The sequence below is a fragment of the Bufo bufo genome, chromosome 5 (assembly GCF_905171765.1).
Source record: "Bufo bufo chromosome 5, aBufBuf1.1, whole genome shotgun sequence".
Lineage (NCBI taxonomy): Eukaryota > Metazoa > Chordata > Amphibia > Anura > Bufonidae > Bufo > Bufo bufo.
In genome coordinates this window covers 555,164,396-555,186,269 of record NC_053393.1, presented here as the reverse complement: position 1 = coordinate 555,186,269, position 21,874 = coordinate 555,164,396, and the positions used below count along the sequence as shown (strand labels likewise).

The window sequence follows — 21,874 nt, the reverse complement described above, 5'->3', positions numbered from 1 at the left end:
CAACCAGTTAATCATTAGTCCTTTGGTTTTACAATGGAGTCCTGCAATAAATGCAATTAGTCAGATTCTACACAGCCTTCTGTCCGCAGCAGGTACAACGGTATTTTGGTGAAGCCAAGTCTAAAATAGGAGTCGCAATTGTAGTTGTGGCAGCGGCAGACGTTGAGGGTGGAGTTCTCATGACCATCACTTGCATAGGAGTGTCATTGTTCTTAATCACAGTAGTTACTTTAGATTGTCCTGTAAAACATGCTGTCTTCAGACCCTCAGATTGAGGACACCATTTTAAGAGATTCGGAAGATGATTTTTTGGGAAATGCTAAACAAATTCTCTCATCTCTAAGCAGAAAGCATCCTATAAAGGGAGCTCCACACCCGCCACATTTCCTTTAAATTTATAACCCCTTCCCACTGCAACCATTTTCCGTTTTTTGCACTTTTATTTTTCTTCCCCTCCATCCAAATGCCATACCTTTTCTATTTTTCCAGTCACAAGGCTGTAGCAGGGCTGTTTTTTGTGGGACAAACTTTCTAATGTTTCCATTTATTATTCCACATGGTTTATTGGGAAGCTGGAAAAAATTAATGATAGGGTAGAAATAATGTAAAATGCAGTTGCGCCATTGTTCTATGGATTCTGTTTTTACAGAGTTCACTGCGCAGTGACCTTTATTCTATGGTTTAGTAAGATTACAGCGATCACAGATTTATATTATTGTGCTAGGTTTTAATACTCCCAAAAAAATTCCACAGGGCTGTGTGAAGGTTCTTTATTTGCAGTGCGAGCTACAATTTCTATTGATAACATTTTATGGTATATGTGACTTTTTGATGTTTTTTATTCAGTTTTCAATCACTTTATCTTTAAGGCAGAAGTCGTTAAATACCCAAAATCTGCCGTACATGTATGGCAAGTGTTATGAAGGGGTTAAAACTGCTTTTCTCTGATGTTTAACACAATCTGATTGGTAAGTAAAACATTTCCCACAGGCCGTACATAATTATGGCCTCTCCCCTGTATGATGACTTTCATGGTGAAGATTGGGTTTCAGAGCCCACCATTTCCCACATTCTGAACAGGAATACAGCTTCTCCCCTGTGTGTATTCTTGATCTCTCTCAAAACTTAATTTGTGAGTAAAATATTTCCCTGCATGAAAGTGGCTTTTCCTGTGGGAATTTTTTAATGCCCAACAATATATTTCTGAGTTAAACATTCTTAACACGACTACAGATTTTTTTTCCCATGTGACATCTTTGATGTTGAAGATCTGATTTTCTAACGAAATATCAGTCACACCCTTAACATGAATACGGCTTCTTCTTTGTGCAAATTTGCTGATGTCTCTCAAGATGTGATTTCTGAGTAAAACATTTCCCACATTCTGAACATGAATACGGCTTCTCCTTTGTGTGAACTTTCTGATGTTTCGGAAGATTTGATTTATGAGTAAAACATTTCCCACATTTTAAACATGAATACGGCTTCTCTCCTGTGTGAATTCTCTGATGACTCTCAAGATATGATTTCTGAGTAAAACATTTCCCACATTCTGAACATGAATACGGCTTCTCCTTTGTGTGAACTGTCTGATGTTTCTGAAAATTTGATTTATGAGTAAAACATTTCCCACATTTTAAACATAAATACGGCTTCTCTCCTGTGTGAATTCTCTGATGACTCTCAAGATATGATTTCTGAGTAAAACATTTCCCACATTCTGAACATGAATACGGCTTCTCCTTTGTGTGAACTGTCTGATGTTTCTGAAGATTTGATTTATGAGCAAAACATTTCCCACATTCTGAACATGGATACGGCTTCTCTCCCGTGTGAACTTGCTGATGCTTCTTAAGTTCTGATTTCTGAGTAAAACATTTCCCACATTCTGAACATGAATACGGCTTCTCTCCCGTGTGAACTCTCTGATGCCTCTTAAGGTCTGATTTCTGAGTAAAACATTTCCCACATTCTGAACATGGATATGACTTCTTTCCTTTCTGAGCTCTTAGGGCTCCCTCACCCCTTTTGTGGATTGCATTCTGGTTAACTGTCTGTGATGAATCAGAAGATCGGATTTGTTTTAAAGGGTCAGAGGACAGAGTTTTGCTGTGAAGGGTGGATGGTACATCTGGGATAATGGCACAATCTTCATACGTATCTGATGTGACACCTGGATCATCTGCATTATAATCTGTAGATATCAATTGTCCCTCCGAGCTCCCAGTACAGTCATCTGACAAGAACAAAATTTAGTAAAATTATTTTTAATAATATACATTTTTTAAATAATACTTATATTTTTTAACATATAAAAATGCACTTTAGTGCAGGGCAGGGGAGAGGAACAGTGCGGTGATGTATGAGGAAGCCATGGCTATGGAGTCAGCGTAAGGCCGGATTACTATTCTCTATTAAAATTCTTTGTATAAAATAATCTGCCTTAAAGGGAACCTGTCACCTATAGTACGTGGCCCTCACAGGGGGCAGCATAGTGTAGTCACAGGCCCGGTGATTTCAGCGGTCTGTCACATCTGTGCTGGCAGTCAGTACTGACAAGCCGAACCCCACAGTTTGCACTCCTCTATCCTCCCCTGCCTCCGGACCCAGACTGACTGGTTTTCCAATGCACAACTGGAAAGAATCCTGCCAGTGAATGTCGGGAGGAGGCGGACGGTGGGGGTAGTGAGCCTCATCAGACTCATCTCCCTCCCAGCGCTGGCATGTGCTGTGGCGTTTGGACTATCTGTAATCTAAAAGTATTGACTGCCAGCACAGAAGTGATAGGTTCCCTCTAAAGAGCATCTGTCAGCAGGATCAACCCTATTAAACCAGGCTTACTGCTTGTTAGAGTTAATCATACTGAGTGAAACGACCCCTCCGTTCTTTAACAAGAGCTCGAAAACTGCATGTGAGGATCAGGAATTATAAGTAAATAATTGTGGCAGAGTCACTAATAAGGGGGCACTGAGAGATTGCCCTCCACAAGACCGTCCCGGCTTCCCTGGTACATTCTCTATACAGACTATGCCCCCGCTAATGTGCTCCCTAAGGAGTCAGCAAGGGGACCATTAGAGGATGGGTGGGGGGCAGTGCTGGAGTCTTAAGTAGGAGCAGAATGGTAGTCGGAAATTGTGGCAGGTCGTCACGGACAGCTGGGAAGCTGAGCAGAGTGGGGGCGATTGCTTACTTATCCGGAATCTCCTAGTATATAGGACCGGCCAAAGGCAACCAGTATTTAGGGTTGGCGACCTGCTTTTATTAGACTGTGGAAATGCTGTTAGACTCTGCCCTGAAAGTCCAGTCCTGCTGAATGGGTTCACAAAGGGAAGAACAGGTGACAACTCCAGCCTTCTGATCAGCACTGTGGGATATCAGGTGGTCAAACAATTAAAGGGATTGTTCACTTAGTGACCTTTTCTACAGACCCCACATCGAGGACCCCACATGTAAGACGTACTTTTCCCCCCAAAAGTGGGGGTAAAATGTCAGTGCATCTTATAAAGCGAATACTAGTGAGTGCTTCCATTATTCAGTTTTACCGTGTAGGGAACGCAGTAAAAATAAAACCCATTGCACTGTGGGGGAACTGCACTTTAAGTCATAATGACTCAGAGAAAGCCAGGAGTAAAAAATGGAAATGAAAGACAAAAAATTACAAAGGGCTAAAAGGGTTAAGAAAGTAGCGCTGTCCTATCTAGTTATTACTGGATCCTAAGTGACAATCACGGCCAAGTCAGTCTATAAGACGCAGTTTCTCTCCTTGTTATGTGACGTGTTACCTGAATTCATCTCAAGGGGCTAAGGCAGATCAGGCCTTCCCACCGATGAAGAGATTGTTGGTCTCTCCCACGTTCTGGTCTATGTTGACCACACCAAACCTTTTACACTGTATACTGAGGGAAGCTTGGAGAGGCTGGGGGCAATCCTGACCAAAATTCAAGATGGCAGTGAGCGAGTAATGGCCTATACTAGCAGAGCACCGAGAGGTGGAGGGAAGAACCCGGAGAGAACTATTAGGCCACAGCTGCTGGGGGGTAGTACAGGATTTTACTGAGAGGTTTAATGGCATCTTGTTGGCAGCAGAATTTTCTGTAGTGGACAGACAACATCGCCAAGTGCCTTGGGACACCGCCGTCTCGAGGTGGGGGGTGCAGAGCAGCAGTAAATGGCCAGGAGGACAAAGATCAAATACAAGGTACGGTACTGACATAGCAGTGGGAATACTGCTGTTCTGTGACCCAGAAACAGCCAGTGGTCCCAGTAATACAATGTGAGAAGATATAACCTTCCTCTTCCATGGCTGAGATCTATGACTAGCCCCCATACTCTTAGGGCTGTTTCACACGAGCGGATGCCGTGCGTAACATCCGCTCCGTGAATGACAGCCAAGACCCGATGCAGACAGAAGAAGCACGGAGCATTAACATGATTGATAATGCTCCGTGCCTCTCTGTGATCTCTTTACTACGAAATCACAGTGACAACTTTATCTCACTCTGATTTCGTAGTAAAGAGATCACAGAGAGGCACGGAGCATTATCAATCATGTTAATGCTCCGTGCTTCTTCTGTCTGCATCGGGTCTTGGCTGTCATTCACGGAGCAGATGTCACGCACGGCATCCGCTCGTGTGAAACAGCCCTTACAGCCAACTGAACATTCAAATATAATGGTAAAGAAATAGGCTGGCGCTCTCTATCTGGCTCTGTATGGATCAAGCACAGAACCAAGTAGGTTAACCTACTAACACGTATACTTCCATAATCAGAACATTAGGACGATTGTGGACGTCCAGATGTATAATTACCTGTAAGTGGAATGCTATGTGCTTTATTTCATTTTAGTTTTAATGTTCATGTGCACCGACAGTATATATTGTTAGTGTGATATTTTATTAAAATGTTTTTCATATATACCACATGGTTCTGTGATTGATCCATACAGAGCCAGATAGAGAGCGCCAGCCTATTTCTTTACCATTACATTTTCCTTCTTTGACAGAAGGAGTCATTGCACTGAGGTGTCAGGAGGAAGAGGAACCTGCAGTGGAGGTGGGAGCCGAAATCCTATGAAGTGGCATGGCAGCCCAATCCTCATCATTTTTTAGAAGATTACGGAAGGTACCCGCGGCCTGTATGGACGACACATATGGTGACACCTTGCACCTTCATAATTTGGACACCAGAATCCAGTGCAGTCCAAAGTGTGACATGAGGCCTGTGAAATGCTGCACAGAGGGACACCAGGACACGTCCAGGAGATTCATGGAAGAGACCTGTCACCCTGATATTACTGAGCAAGTCCTGGAGAGTCACAGCGCAGACCTGAGGGAGTCGTTACCACCTTAGTGTAATGGGCTAGGATCAGCGGGAACATTCCTACTGCTTCCTCTTCTCCTGTCTACTAGTATGTTTGGGGCAGTTGCTATGTATTATACAGTAGCTGATCTCTTGCTCAGCCGACCTCTCTTCTGTAGCTCACCTTGTTTGGAGAGGAGCTCCTGACTGGTTAGCCTCGCTGTAAATATTCCTAGTTTCGGCAGGGGGCTGCTGGTTATAGTGTAAGCGCTGTGCTTTTCAATCCAGTAATCCTTTTATTTTCTAGTATCTCTCCTAGTTTTCTTCATCAGTGTACCTTTGTTCTTATGGTTATGGTGGATTTACATGAGCCAATTATTGGGCAGATTATCGGGAACGACCGTACCTGCGAACGCTCGTTCACGACAATCTGCCCGTGTAAATGTGCCGCCGATGACCTAATGAATGAGCGAAACAGGCCTTAGTGTCCTCCTATTTGTTTTAGGGTCAATTTTACAGATTTATTTTTTTCCATAAGAATGTCTGTAGGGACAGTGAGGGTCAGCGATGGTATTGGGGTCAGCGTCTAAGGACAGATCTAGGGAAGGCTCCATTCAGGGTCACTTATTGTATGTTCAATCATCCGCTCACCATATAACCCCCATCATCCGTTTGTTCCACCATCTGATTACTATCCCCATCTTGGTCCAGTCATCTACTGATGAGTTCTATATCTGATATGTGCTTTGTATTATTCTTCATGGGACGGTCCGGCTGTTACACAGTTTAGTCCTACTGTAAGTCCTGGGGGTATCTGAGTACTGGGGGACACTGTAAGGACCTGGGGAAGGCGCCTGCTATAGGGGAAGTCCAGTACAGGGTCATTACAGTTACAGACTCGTCTCTGCTTCATTTAGTGGTCACTACTCACCTGGGCTCTGATCTGTAGGACTGTCCTCCTCACACTGGTCATCACCCCTCACATCTGTCTCTGTAGGAATCTCCTCCTTGTATTCCTCATCGCCCCTCACATCTGTCTCTGTAGGAATGTCCTCCTTACACTGGTCATCACCCCTCACATCTGTCTCTGTAGGAATCTCCTCCTTGTATTCCTCATCACCCCTCACATCTGTCTCTGTAGGAGTCTCCTCCTTGTATTCCTCATCGCCCCTCACATCTGTCTCTGTAGGAATCTCCTCCTTGTATTTCTCATCGCCCCTCACATCTGTCTCTGTAGCATTAATATTGCGCAGATCTTCATCCTGATATAAAATCTGTGAAGCAAATATTGTAAGTTACAGGACAGTCGGACAAGTTGCAAGAAATATTTTCCATGACCACAAAAGATCGGTAAAGGGGTCATCATCCAACTTTAACCTTTTTTAACAGATCCCTTCAGAGTGACCAGACTTGTGGTGGGTTCATACTTACCTGATCCCCACCGCTGGTTGCCGGCTTCATCACTCCACGACCGCCTCCCGCTGGTACTGGGACTCTGAGAATCAACATCCTATTGATGGGGGAATGTGACCACTGCAGCCAATCACTGGACGCAGCAGTGACCAGTGATAGGGAAAATCTTGGTTACCTGACCGTCCTGTGGAAGGAGAGGACGCGGACATCTCTCTGGTGTTGTCCTCTGACTGGATCTCTCTGCAGGAGACACAGAGACTGGACTCAGACTTTACAGACAGAGAATTCCAGGACATTTGTATTTAGTCCTGTCTGTTACCTGGAGATGTGAGGGGCTGGTCCTCCTCCATCTTGACCTCCTTGTGTAGACCATTGTGTCCTTCTAAATACTCCCACTCCTCCATGGAGAAATAGACAGCGACATCCTGACACCTTATAGGAACCTGACAACACAATGACACTGTCATCACCCAGACCCCTCCAGTGCTGTGACTGTATAATGTCCCCGCATTCCCGGCGGTGTCACCTCTCCAGTCAGCAGCTCCATCATCTTGTGGACGACTTCTAGGATCTTCTCATTGTTCTTCTCATGTATCAGATTACTAGACGTCTTCTTCACCGTGGAGTAATCCTGTTCATTGAAGACAAAATAATAAATGTCAGTAGTAAGAGAGTATATGTTTCGTCAAAGTGACAGGTACCATGCCCCTTTTACACGCCCCCTTTTATATCGCTTGATATTAATTTTATATCGCTTGATATTAGGTTTATATCGCATGATAATTGGTTTATATCGCGTGATATTAGGTTTATATTAGTTATCACTTCTCAGATTCCTGTTAATATCAGTCAGTTCACAAATGCCTGTAAAGCATATTGCTTAAAATCAAGATTTTCTCAGACCTGTCACAGGCTGTATTCTTGTAATCGAGACGTTTCTAATGCATTGGTCATGACCTCTTACTACAAAAGCCTTGGTCTACAAGGTAGTGACAGCTGTTTAGAATTTCTACGCCATGCTCATTAAAACATCTGGACATTCCACAGGCTGTATTCATGTCATTGATTTTATTCTACTTATAAAAATCTTGCAGGCCTATAATAAACATATAAATCGTACAGTAATGCCCGATGTCGTGTATTTGTATGCTTTGATAACATAGTCTTAGAAGTTTATATAAACTTCATAAAGTCGCTAGGAAATATTTCATTGCGGCTTTATAAATAAAATTTGTAATTTTATAACAGTTTGATATAAAAGCTACCCACTTTGATATGAGAAGTTTTATATAACCTTCATAAAGTCGCCAGGAAATATTTCATTGCGGCTTTATAAATAAATTTTGTAATTTTATAACATTTTGATATAAAAGCGAACCACTTTGATATGAATTTATATCAATTTATACAATTGATAAATTTCATTTCATAAAATCTTATTGATAACCCCATTTAGAACATTGATAAGCTTTTGATATAAAAGCTACCCACTATAAACATATAAATTCTTATAAAACAATCTAACTAAGCGAGCTACATCAACTAATGAATATGCTAATCGCTACCACCTGGTATAGTTTACAACATGAACAGCCTATATAAACAGGTCCCAGTCTTTGCATTGCTAGCACCGAGATACTTAGGCCCCTTTCACACGAGCGAGTATTCCGCGCGGAAGCGATGCGGGAGATGAACGCATTGCACCCGCACTGAATACTGACCCATTCATTTCTATGGGGCTGTGAAAATCGCAGCATGCTCCTCTTTGTGCATTTTTCACGCAACGCAGGCCCCATAGAAGTGAATGGGGTTGCGTGAAAATCGCAAGCATCCGCAAGCAAGTGCGGATGCGGTGCAATTTTCACGCACGGTTGCTAGGAGACGATCGGGAAGGAGACCCGATCATTATTATTTTCCCTTATAACATGGTTATAAGGGAAAATAATAGCATTCTGAATACAGAATGCATAGTAAAACAGCGCTGGAGGGGTTAAAAAAAAATAAATAATAATTTAACTCACCTTAATCCACTTGCTCGCGTAGCCCGGCATCTCCTTGTGTCTCCTTTGTTGAAGGGCCTATGGTGAGCATTAAATACAGTTACAGGACCTTTGATAACGTCACTCCGGTCATCACATGGTATGTCACATGATCTTTTACCAAGGTGATTCACCATGGTAAAAGATCATGTGACGTACCATGTGATGACCGGAGTGACGTTATCAAAGGTCATTTACCCAGGTCCTAAAGAAAAGAATACAGAAGCAGATGCCGGCTGAGCTATCAAGTGGACTAAGGTGAGTTAAACATTTTATTTTTATTTTTAACCCCTCCAGTGATTTTTTACTATGCATTCTGTATTCAGAATGCTATCATTTTCCCTTATAACCATGTTATAAGGGAAAATAATACGATCTACAGAACATTGATCCCAAGCCCGAACTTCTGTGAAGAAGTTCGGGTTTGGGTACCAAGCATGCGCTATTTTTCTCACGCGCGTGCAAAACGCATTACAATGTTTTGCACACGCGCGGAAAAATCGCGGGTGTTCCCGCAACGCACCCGCACATTTTCCCGCAACGCCCGTTTGAAAGAGGCCTTAGGCTCAGAGAGGCATAGGCCCCCAGGACATAAAGACACTTAAAAAGGTAAGCACCATTTGTCTGTTATGCTTTTAAATCTTTCACTATTTTTGAATATGACTCATGAATATGACTTATGTTATCTGTATCTATGTAACGGTGCTTATTTATAGGGTGTAATGCTCTTATAACTAAATGTCTTTTACTGCCTACAAATGTTGCTATATTTTAACTAACAATATCTTTCACTATTTACTGAATATGACTTATGTTATCTGTATCTATGTAACTGTGCTTATTTATAGGGCGTAAAGCGGTCCTACAAATGTGGCTATATTTTAACTAACAATATCCATTTCGTTTAGATGGATTCTTACCAAAATTTATGGGGAGATGACATTATACCCGATGCGCAGCTGCTTATCGCGGCCGATGATTTCTATGATTCGTACATTAGCGGCGGTGGGGCGCAATTGCTTTCAGACGAGTCGCCCAGTATGGCGCTATCTCATACTGACATTTCAAGTGAACCCGATTACAATCTGACATCTCCTTGCCTGGTGGGTAAGCATAACCATCTTATGCTTTTATTACGTATATAGTTTTAGAGCTAGTTATATTTCATGCACGTTTATTACAGACGATCAAATCCGAGACATTTTAAGAATTGCGAACATAGCCGTTCATACTGAAAATACAGAACATTCAAGCATTGAAGTTACTAGCAACAGCAATTCTGACGAGCTAAAGGAGAACGATCCGTCGCGAGTTATCGATCTCACAACCCTAGGGCGAAATGAAATGAAACACAGAACACGTAAGGCTCGATCGACTTCTTTGATGTTGACTGTTTTAAACATTATCTATATTTCTAATACACTTTTAAAACGCAGTGCTGGAAAGAAAAGTGTATACAATTGATGACATCACGACACTCTCCGATGATGCCCTACAAAAGCGTCGCAAGCGGGGCAAAGAGCGTAAGGACCAAAACGCATTGCTGCTGTAATATATTTTAAACAATGTCTATAAGTCTAATACTTTTTTTAAAATGCAGCGCTGAAAAGAAAAATGGCCACGACCGGGGTCTCCAAAGCGGTATCAAAGAAATCTAACACAACGGGTAAGGCTCCCTCTACAGCCGCTCAAAAACAATGTCTATAACTTTTAAGCGTGTATAAACAATGGTGTTTAACCACTTCCCGCCACGCTAACGCCGAAAGGCGTCATTTCTGCGGCGCTCCCAGGTCACACTAACGCCAATAGGCGTCATCTCGCGTGAGCCGAGATTTCCTGTGAACGCGCGCACACAGGCGCGCGCGTTCACAGGAACGGAAGGTAAGAGAGTTGATCTCCAGCCTGCCAGCGGCGATCGTTCGCTGGCAGGCTGGAGATGTGTTTTTTTTAACCCCTAACAGGTATATTAGACGCTGTTTTGATAACAGCGTCTAATATACCTGCTACCTGGTCCTCTGGTGGTCCCATTTGTTTGGATCGACCACCAGAGGACACAGGTAGCTCAGTAAAGTAGCACCAAGCACCACTACACTACACTACACCCCCCCCCGTCACTTATTAACCCCTTATTAGCCCCTGATCACCCCATATAGACTCCCTGATTACCCCCCTGTCATTGATTACCCCCCTGTCATTGATTACCCCCCTGTAAAGCTCCATTCAGACGTCCGCATGATTTTTACGGATCCACTGATAGATGGATCGGATCCGCAAAACGCATCCGGACGTCTGAATGAAGCCTTACAGGGGCGTGATCAATGACTGTGGTGATCACCCCATATAGACTCCCTGATCACCCCCCTGTCATTGATTACACCCCTGTCATTGATCACCCCCCTGTAAAGCTCCATTCAGACGTCCGCATGATTTTTACGGATGCACTGATAGATGGATCCGATCCGCAAAACGCATCCGGACGTCTGAATGAAGCCTTACAGGGGCATGATCAATGACTGTGGTGATCACCCCATATAGACTCCCTGATCACCCCCCTGTAAAGCTCCATTCAGATGTCCGCATGATTTTTACGGATGCACTGATAGATGGATCGGATCCGCAAAACGCATCCGGACGTCTGAATGAAGCCTTACAGGGGCATGATCAATGACTGTGGTGATTACCCCCCTGTAAAGCTCCATTCAGATGTCCGCATGATTTTTACGGATGCACTGATAGATGGATCGGATCCGCAAAACGCATCCGGACGTCTGAATGAAGCCTTACAGGGGCGTGATCAATGACTGTGGTGATCACCCCATATAGACTCCCTGATCACCCCCCTGTCATTGATTACCCCCCTGTCATTGATTACCCCCCTGTAAGGCTCCATTCAGATGTCCGCATGATTTTTACGGATCCACTGATAGATGGATCGGATCCGCAAAACGCATCCGGACGTCTGAATGAAGCCTTACAGGGGCATGATCAATGACTGTGGTTATCACCCCATATAGACTCCCTGATCACCCCCCTGTCATTGATTACCCCCCTGTAAAGCTCCATTCAGATGTCCGCATGATTTTTACGGATGCACTGATAGATGGATCGGATCCGCAAAACGCATCCGGACGTCTGAATGAAGCCTTACAGGGGCGTGATCAATGACTGTGGTGATCACCCCATATAGACTCCCTGATCACCCCCCTGTCATTGATCACCCCCCTGTCATTGATCACCCCCCCTGTCATTGATCACCCCCCTGTAAGGCTCCATTCAGACATTTTTTTGGCCCAAGTTAGCGGAATTATTATTATTTTTTTCTTACAAAGTCTCATATTCCACTAACTTGTGTCAAAAAATAAAATCTCACATGAACTCACCATACCCCTCACGGAAACCAAATGCGTAAAATTTTTTAGACATTTATATTCCAGACTTCTTCTCACGCTTTAGGGCCCCTAGAATGCCAGGGCAGTATAAATACCCCACATGTGACCCCATTTCGGAAAGAAGACACCCCCAGGTATTCCGTGAGGGGCATATTGAGTCCATGAAAGATTGAAATTTTTGTCCCAAGTTAGCGGAACGGGAGACTTTGTGAGAAAAAAATTAAAAATATCAATTTCCGCTAACTTGTGCCAAAAAAAAAAAATTTCTATGAACTCGCCATGCCCCTCATTAAATACCTTGGGGTGTCTTCTTTCCAAAATGGGGTCACATGTGGGGTATTTATACTGCCCTGGCATTCTAGGGGCCCCAAAGCGTGAGAAGAAGTCTGGTATCCAAATGTCTAAAAATGCCCTCCTAAAAGGAATTTGGGCACCTTTGCGCATCTAGGCTGCAAAAAAGTGTCACACATCTGGTATCGCCGTACTCAGGAGAAGTTGGGGAATGTGTTTTGGGGTGTCATTTTACATATACCCATGCTGGGTGAGAGAAATATCTTGGTCAAATGCCAACTTTGTATAAAAAAAATGGGAAAAGTTGTCTTTTGCCAAGATATTTCTCTCACCCAGCATGGGTATATGTAAAATGACACCCCAAAACACATTCCCCAACTTCTCCTGAATACGGCGATACCACATGTGTGACACTTTTTTGCAGCCTAGGTGGGCAAAGGGGCCCACATTCCAAAGAGCACCTTTAGGATTTCACAGGTCATTTACCTACTTACCACACATTAGGGCCCCTGGAAAATGCCAGGGCAGTATAACTACCCAACAAGTGACCCCATTTTGGAAAGAAGACACCCCAAGGTATTCCGTGAGGGGCATGGCGAGTTCCTAGAATTTTTTATTTTTTGTCACAAGTTAGTGGAAAATGATGATTTTTTTTTTTTTTTTTTTTTTTCATACAAAGTCTCATATTCCACTAACTTGTGACAAAAAATAAAAACTTCCATGAACTCACTATGCCCATCAGCGAATACCTTGGGGTCTCTTCTTTCCAAAATGGGGTCACTTGTGGGGTAGTTATACTGCCCTGGCATTCTAGGGGCCCGAATGTGTGGTAAGGAGTTTGAAATCAAATTCTGTAACAAATGACCTGTGAAATCCGAAAGGTGCTCTTTGGAATATGGGCCCCTTTGCCCACCTAGGCTGCAAAAAAGTGTCACACATCTGGTATTGCCGTACTCAGGAGAAGGTGGGGAATGTGTTTTGGGGTGTCATTTTACATATACCCATGCTGGGTGAGAGAAATATCTTGGCAAAAGACAACTTTTCCCATTTTTTTATACAAAGTTGGCATTTGACCAAGATATTTATCCCACCCAGCATGGGTATATGTAAAAAGACACCCCAAAACACATTCCTCAACTTCTCCTGAATACAGAGATACCAGATGTGTGACACTTTTTTGCAGCCTAGGTGGGCAAAGGGGCCCATATTCCAAAGAGCACCTTTCGGATTTCACAGGTCATTTTTTACAGAATTTGATTTCAAACTCCTTACCACACATTTGGGCCCCTAGAATGCCAGGGCAGTATAACTACCCCACAAGTGACCCCATTTTGGAAAGAAGAGACCCCAAGGTATTTCGTGATGGGCATAGTGAGTTCATAGAAGTTTTTATTTTTTGTCACAAGTTAGTGGAATATGAGACTTTGTAAGAAAAAAAAAAAAAAAAAAAAAAATCATCATTTTCCGCTAACTTGTGACAAAAAATAAAAAGTTCTATGAACTCACTATGCCCATCAGCGAATACCTTAGGGTGTGTACTTTCCGAAATGGGGTCATTTGTGGGGTGTTTGTACTGTCTGGCCATTGTAGAACCTCAGGAAACATGACGGGTGCTCAGAAAGTCAGAGCTGCTTCAAAAAGCGGAAATTCACATTTTTGTACCATAGTTTGTAAACGCTATAACTTTTACCCAAACCATTTTTTTTTTACCCAAACATTTTTTTTTTATCAAAGACATGTAGAACTATAAATTTAGAGCAAAATTTCTATATGGATCTCGTTTTTTTTTGCAAAATTTTACAACTGAAAGTGAAAAATGTCATTTTTTTGCAAAAAAATCGTTAAATTTCGATTAATAACAAAAAAAGTAAAAATGTCAGCAGCAATGAAATACCACCAAATGAAAGCTCTATTAGTGAGAAGAAAAGGAGGTAAAATTCATTTGGGTGGTAAGTTGCATGACCGAGCAATAAACGGTGAAAGTAGTGTAGTGCCGATTTGTAAAAAAGGGCCTGGTCTTTAGGGGGGTATAAACCTGTGGTCCTTAAGTGGTTAATCAAACCTTGTAATTTAAAGTTTTTCAGCTGCCGGGTAGCCCGTAAGTTAATATTACACGGTGCTCTGTTTTAATTAGACCCGCTTGATGTTCTTAATACTTACAGCGGGGCTGCTTGTCTTTAAATTATTAATAAAAGTCATAATGACATATCTATCTATTTATCTACCTATCTATCCATTTATCTATGTATCCATACAGCCAAATACCCCAACTATCTAAATTCTATCAATTTATCTATCTATTTATCTATCTACATATCTATGTATCAATTACCTATCTAATTAGCGAGCTTGAAATTCTTAATACTTATATCTTAATGTTTGTCTTTAGATTTCAGCCAAAAGAAAAGAAAGCAACAAAGCCCGAATCGTTAAAGAGAGACGACGATCGACCACAAAACAGCATCAGGAACAGTTTACACCGATAGCTGGAGTTCTAACAACGCCGCGGCCGGTTCTGCAGAGTGGTGAGCCAACTAGCGTAATAAATGATATTACAGCTTTATGCAACATAACACCAATACCCAATACGCAGGATGTAATACCTTGTAAAAAGCGCATCACATTTGATACGCCAGACACATGTAGCAACGTACAACAGATAAGCGAACCCCAACAACGATACGCGCCTCTTGACCATTCCTGTTACTGTCGGAGTGGAGAGACATACGACGCGTTGAGGGATATCGCGAAATGTAATGACAAAATGGCACGCGTGGCGTTGCATTTAAAATGTTACGTTAAAGACTCTACGTCTCTAGCGTTTAACAGTCCCAACAAAAATACTGAGGGACAAATACACGCTACGCGTAACAAATGCATACGACTGATTACGCATCTTGACGCTCTTGAAAAAGAGCTGCTAGGCAGAGACTGACTAGTGATGACTGGTGGAGGTGGACGACCTTTTAAAAGCGCAAAAACAACTGTAAGTGCTAGGGTTAGAAAGTTAAAACAGGCTATAAAATTCTGTTTTTCAGTTAAACGTTCTAAAATAGCTAGAGAAAAAAGGCATCGCCGGCGTAACAATGGGCCGCCGGCGCGTCCGAACAAAATAGCTAGCAAAAAAAGACAGGAATGTCGTAACAAGACTGGTGCGTCGGCTCGTCTGAATGCTGGACAAACACATCAGCAACCGCAGACCGCGCAACCGGGGCATAGTCGTCCAAACAGCTCGCACACTAATAGACCTTCAAATACGCAATCAAAGCGTATTCAGTCAGGCGACCCACAAAATGACGACATGACCTATAACACGGCTATTACAGACGAACCCCCTGAACAACAAAATGTTAGATCCGTTTATCTAGAACGTGTATACCATCAACAGCGTGACTTAGCGAATTTTAATAGTACCATGTACACGGAACACTTCAGATTCGCTAACCTCGAAGCCATTCGCTCATTTGTTGACGCTCTTGATGCAATACACGCTTCTATACAGACATTGTTAGATAGGGTTTTACGGGACGCCGATCCGGGTGATTTCATACAATTGCGTTTAGACGGCGGCGAAACGTTTGATTCGATTTTTTCTAATAGGTATTCTAGAGATGGATTTGGAGCCGAAACATTTTTGGACAATATCACTAAGCTTTACAGAGTAACGCGGAGTGCATAGCCGGTAATACACTTAAACTAGTTGTCATCATTGTCAGGTGTCGCCGTGGTGGGGCCAGAAAAAAAAACATTTATACGATTCTAATAATTACAATGATGACGTCTGTCTGGCCGCTAGTGTTTACGCTATTTTGGAGGGAGCTGCTTTGAGCGACGTCGCCTTGTTAGAGAAAGCTCAACAACTGCATAGAGACTTACAAATACCCGAGGGGTATTTGGTGTCTTTTACTGACGTTGCTGAATTTGAAAAAAAATTTAACATCACAATTAAAATTTTGTACCACAATAGGGAGCAGTGGCGTTATTATCACACAGCCCGCACAGCTAAAGAAAAGACCGTCTATATATTGCACCATGAAAAGCATTATTATGGCATAAAAAATCTAGCCTTTATCAGTTTCGATTATTTTTGCGCTGTATACAAACATAAATATCGACACAGGTGTATGCAGTTTTGTAAAGCGTGCCAGAGCACGAATTGTGTTGAGCAGTCTAATACACGTTGCCCGATATGTAGGACGTATTGCCGTTCAGAGGATTGTTTTGAAACACATAGAAACCTGTCACTTAGTGATAAAGCTCTTTGTAAGAAAAAAACTTTTTGCGGATTTTGTTACAAATATATAGACTGCGGCGATAAGCACAAATGTAACGGTTTAAAATGCACCATCTGCGGCGGGCAGGTTAACAAATTTGACGACCATGTTTGTTACATGCAGCCATACAACCCCAAAAAAATGACTGACAAGTATATCTTTTACGATTTTGAATGCATGCAAGAAACAGGCTTGCATATACCCAATTTCATTTACGCAACCACACTATACGGCCCCAACTCCTGGCATTTTAGCAGAAAATCCAGTACGCTTGACTTTGTGCGATTTTTTGCCGACAGTAAGTTTTCGGGTTACACGTTTATAGCTCACAATGCCGGACGCTACAACGCTTATTTTGTTTTACAGGAGTTGATTAATAAAAAAATTTAAAATTGATATTATAAATCAAGGCGGTCGATTAATGTGCGTTACCCTGAAGGACTTAAAAATTAGGTTCATAGACTCGCTGAATTTCATGCCTATAAAGCTCAGCAAGATGCCCGAGGCTATGGGTTTTTCAGGCGCCAAGGGCCACTTCCCGCATTTTTTCAACACGGCAGAAAATCAAAACTACATAGGCGCCCTACCGGCCGCTATGTATTACGGGGTCGAATACATGATGCCTGGTGAGAAAAAAGAATTCACAGATTGGTACGAGAAACATAAAAATGACACCTTTAATTTTCAGAAAGAGTTAAAAGCTTACTGTAAGCAGGATGTTGAGGTTTTGAGAAGGGCTTGTGAGTGTTACAGGGACACGATTATGGCCATGATGGAACAAAAAGTTCTGCAATACATTAAACGTGAAAAGAAATACAGAACGGTCACAAAATGTATCGATCCACTCCAACTTATCACATTGGCATCCGTGTGCATGGCTATGTATCGGTTTAAATTTCTACCCAAAAATACCATAGCGATTGTCCCGGCAGATAATTACCACAAGACCCAGAAACGCTTTTCAACACCCACTATTCAGTGGCTCATGTACCTTGAACATGCTGAAGGCATTTCTATACAACACGCGTTAAAGGGCGGTGAAAAAAAGGTCGGTAAATATTTTTTGGACGGGTATGCTTTTGTTAACGGTAAACACACCGCTTTTGAATTTCAGGGCTGTTTTTATCACGAGTGTCCTGTGTGCTATAACGAGCAGGACAGCAACGAGCTTACTAAATCGTCCTACGGGCAGCTATACCAATCTTTCCTAGTCAGGAAAAGCCGACTACAGAGACAAGGCTTTACGGTCCGCGTCCTGTGGGAACACGAGTGGCGGGAAATGATTGCAAACGATTCGGGGGTCAAAGACTTTCTGATTAAAATGAAATTCCCGACTCCTTTGGATCCTCGTGACGCGCTTTACGGCGGTCGCACCAACGCCATTAAACTTTATCACAAGGTGCAGTCCGATGAAACAGTGCATTATTACGATTTCACCAGTCTGTACCCTTTTGTTAATAAAACTAAGACTTACCCTGTAGGACACCCAAAAATCATTTATGATCATTTTGGCTACATCAAAAAATACTTTGGCATTGCCAGAGTTAAAGTGTACCCGCCCAGAGATGTATTTTTTCCGGTCCTGCCTGTAAAGCTAAATAAAAAACGAATGTTTCCGCTATGTTACACATGCGCCTTGAGCTGTCAGAAAGACATTTGCAGCCACACAGACGATGAGCGTTCCCTGACCGGTACATGGTGCACTATAGAACTAGTTTTAGCTGTTGAAAAAGGTTACAGGATTGCCGAGATCTACGAGCTCTGGCATTTTCCGAACACAACAGACGATTTGTTCGCCCCGTACATCAAATTACACCTCAGAGATAAAGAGGAGGCTTCCGGTTATCCCAGTTGGTGTAAAACGGATTCTGAAAAAACTGCTTACATCGCGGCATTTTTAAAAAAAGAAGAGGTCTGCTTGCGCTCTGATAAGATAGCTGTAAACCCAGTGTAACGGACCGTTTCAGCAGACAAGGAGTTAAAATCCGTTTAGGCGATATGCCCCTTTTCTGAGAGACAGGTACAGCTACTGCAGGACACCAACCTCCCAAACTGGATACAAAGTAGCACTCCAAACTGGAACCTCACAAATAGCTGCTAGCAGACGAATAGGAATCAGCTTACACTCCTGACAGTCAGTCTCTAACAGCATACAGTGGATCCCCCCAATAACGAGACAAGGCTCCGTGTTGAGGGTCAAGCAGTGGTCCGAGGTGCTGGCACACCCAGCCTGGTTTTTATTACAGTTGTTGCAATTACAGGTCCGCCCACAGGGAGGTATAAAACAACCAAGCCCATCTGGTGTACACGCCCCTAGGGGACCAGAATAAAGACTGACATAGGACAGATATGCAGCACTGTAGGATACACAGAGACAATACATCCCCACAATGCATCATGGTTTCCTCCTCTCTGCCCTGGAGACACCCGAGGCGTAATCCAATTATCTCTCAAGACAAAGAGAAATCACCAATACACATGTGAATATAACAGGACAGACATCACCATTTAAACATACAATGGGACAATGGCACAATAGAAACACACCCAGCATATTTCTCCCAAGCTGACAAGTTACACTTATTATAAATTGTTACAACTTTGTGAGTTTACATTGGCCATACATATAACTAACATTGTGGCGGAACCCGCCTCGCCACTGGGCATTGGAGAGGCCTGGCTGCCCGCCTCCTACCTGCTGACTATGGCCCCTGGTGATTTGGTATGTTTGAATGCAATATTTGGGCATGTGGTATTTTATATTGCTGCTACTGGCCCTTTAATGGCCATCCGTGGACATATGACTTTTAGGAACAATGCCCCTTTAAGACTGTGTAGCAGTCTTAAATATTATGTATGTTATTATGTGTTCGGTTAAATTGTATATGTGCATGCCAGGGTTCAAGTTAGTCCATTACGTTTGGTAATTGTATTTTGTGGATTGCGTCTGAGACAATGCTTATTGTGTTGGTTAATTACATCTTAGACAATGCTCATTGTATTTTGTTTATTGCGTTACAGATAGAGGGAAGGGGATTTTGTGTACAATTGCTGGGAAGGTTTAAATACTGTAGATACATATGATTGGCTGTTTTTGCAGAGCCTGTGGGTGGTACCTTGTTGGAAGATGTGTATAAATCAATGCTTGTGTTAAAATAAAGGGAGTTCCTGTTTTAAACCTCAAGGTGAAGTGTCATCTCATTCTTGGGGGAGGATTTATTGCATGCTGTCCCAGTTTGACTGCTAGGAGTGAAAACCTATTCGTATGGTTTCCTATTCAACTGCCTACAGCATTCATATGCATCAAGAGGATTTATCTGCTTCTTCGGTTTGGTGATTGTGGTGTCTGCCAGAGTGCTTGGAAGCCTCAGGAAACACTAGGCGCATCCGTAAACGGAGGTACTCAGTCGGGGTGCCAGGTGATCCGTTACAAACATCAATTTAAACAGTATAACTTGGGGACAAACCTATCCAAAATTCACTTGAATAGGTTCAGGGGTTTAAAAGTTAGTATGGGCCATAATCCTGAGGCAAGAGGCTGATAAACAGGCCTCTCCAAAACCCAGTGGCGAGGTTGGTTTCGCCAGACATCTCCCCCCCCCCCACAGGGAAGACTAACCAGATACCTGACCTCACGCCGGTCAGTACCTGAGTTAGTCTGGCAGCCCACCCATAACCCAATACTGGACCTGTTGCATTTGGTAGCCTGTCTCTGTCCAGTGAGTCCACCAAGGTTATGTTGGAAGCTGGTACTCCCGGTCTCTGTGTTGCTCCCTGGCTTAGAGTCTGGTTGTTGGAGGGGGAGACCGACTGTCTCTACCCCCTGTGCTGTAAGTGCAGAGACCACGGTCCCATCTGCACTGTTGTGGGGCTTACTGTCTCCCCCTGGTGCGTTAAGCTGCCGCTGGGGAGAGGGGGTAACGAGCTCCTCTCCCATACATACTTCCAGCCGATGGGGAGGGCGACCGACCGTCTCCGCTCCCAATACAGTGTCCTGCTGCTGGGGAAAGGAGACTGGGCTCCCAATTCCCAATACATCACACGGCCGCTGGGGAATAGAGACTGGGCTCCCAATTCCCGGCACATCACTCGGCCGCTGGGGAATGGAGACTGGGCTCCCAATTCCCAAAAAATCATGCTGCTGCTGGGGGGCAGGAACAACTACCTCTGCCCCCTGTAACTCAGCCTGGCGCTGGGGAGGGACGACGCTGCTCTCCTCTCCCTGCATTTCACACTGCCTTCCCGGCATATCACTCTGCTGCTGGGGGGCAGGAACAACTACCTCTGCCCCCTGTAACTCAGCCTGCCGCTGGGGAGGGAGGACGCTGCTCTCCTCTCCCTGCATTTCACACTGCCTTCCCGGCATATCACTCTGCTGCTGGGGGGCAGGAACAACTACCTCTGCCCCCTGTAACTCAGCCTGCCGCTGGGAAGGGAGGACGCTGCTCTCCTCTCCCTGCAATTCACACTGCCGCTGGGGAATGGAGACTGGGCTCCCAATTCCCTGCAGGACCGGTGGAGAGACCTCGGTCCCATCTCTACCGGCCACCTGGGGTCCTTCACAGTAACACTCTACAATATCTGCCCAGCTGAATGGGTCTGGATCTGGGTCTGTCACCTTACTGTGCTGCTGAGCCTTCCCAATGGAGTGGAAGAGATCTCGGTAGTCCTGCTCCAGTTCCCACTCCAGGGTTGCTAGGTGAGCCAGTTCTTGCTCTACTTCATGGGGGTCATCCCACTCATGCCTAGCCTCCCTCTCATAGAAAATGTCCTGAAGTCTGGACTGTGCAGGGCTCCCGAAGTCAGGCTCTGCAAAGGACTCCCATAACAAGCCAGGACCATCAAACTCCTCTCCCTCTGGCTTGTCATGTTCGGCTGTCCAGGGTATATACTGTGCCATATACCACCAAAGCGCCTGGTAGGCATCCTCCAGCCATAGCTCCTGCCATACTCGGTGCTCTAGTTCCTTCACCCATTCCTCCAGGGGCTGCTCTCCCAGGAAGGGCATCCGCAGAGCCACTTGCATCTGCAACCGCTGCTCTTCACTGGGGAGACTCTCACCCCGCTGGTATTGTACCTTATCCAGGGCCTGGTACCAGATGCCTTTCCTTAATGCATCCCGGCCATCCAGGTCCTCCTCCTCGTATAACACTGCTGGTTCCATCCTGG

At 43.8% G+C, this 21,874-nt stretch overlaps 3 protein-coding genes across 18 annotated transcripts in view; 1 reads left to right on the top strand and 2 right to left on the bottom strand.

Moving 5' to 3' along the window:
• LOC121000856 (gastrula zinc finger protein XlCGF66.1-like) overlaps nt 1-21,874 on the bottom strand; it is a 576,261-nt gene that overhangs the window by 86,856 nt on the left and 467,531 nt on the right. Inside the window, exons 6-8 of the mRNA XM_040431589.1 lie at nt 7,239-7,343; nt 7,032-7,155; nt 6,888-6,952 (exon numbers count right to left, since the gene is read on the bottom strand). Of these exons, the coding sequence (XP_040287523.1) occupies nt 6,888-6,952; nt 7,032-7,155; nt 7,239-7,343 (294 nt within the window). The remainder of the gene's footprint in view (nt 1-6,887; nt 6,953-7,031; nt 7,156-7,238; nt 7,344-21,874) is intronic.
• The window catches only part of LOC121000834 (zinc finger protein 383-like), a 1,218,895-nt gene that overhangs the window by 986,799 nt on the left and 210,222 nt on the right, over nt 1-21,874 (top strand). The gene's annotated exons all lie outside the window — the stretch shown is intronic.
• Nucleotides 1,244-6,357, bottom strand: LOC121000866 (gastrula zinc finger protein XlCGF17.1-like). The gene is made up of 3 exons (XM_040431605.1): nt 6,231-6,357; nt 5,706-5,757; nt 1,244-2,236 (listed from the first exon to the last, which is right to left on the bottom strand). Exons 1-3 carry the CDS (start codon nt 6,270-6,272, stop codon nt 1,302-1,304), a joined length of 1,029 nt encoding a protein of 342 aa, XP_040287539.1. The 5' UTR covers nt 6,273-6,357; the 3' UTR covers nt 1,244-1,301.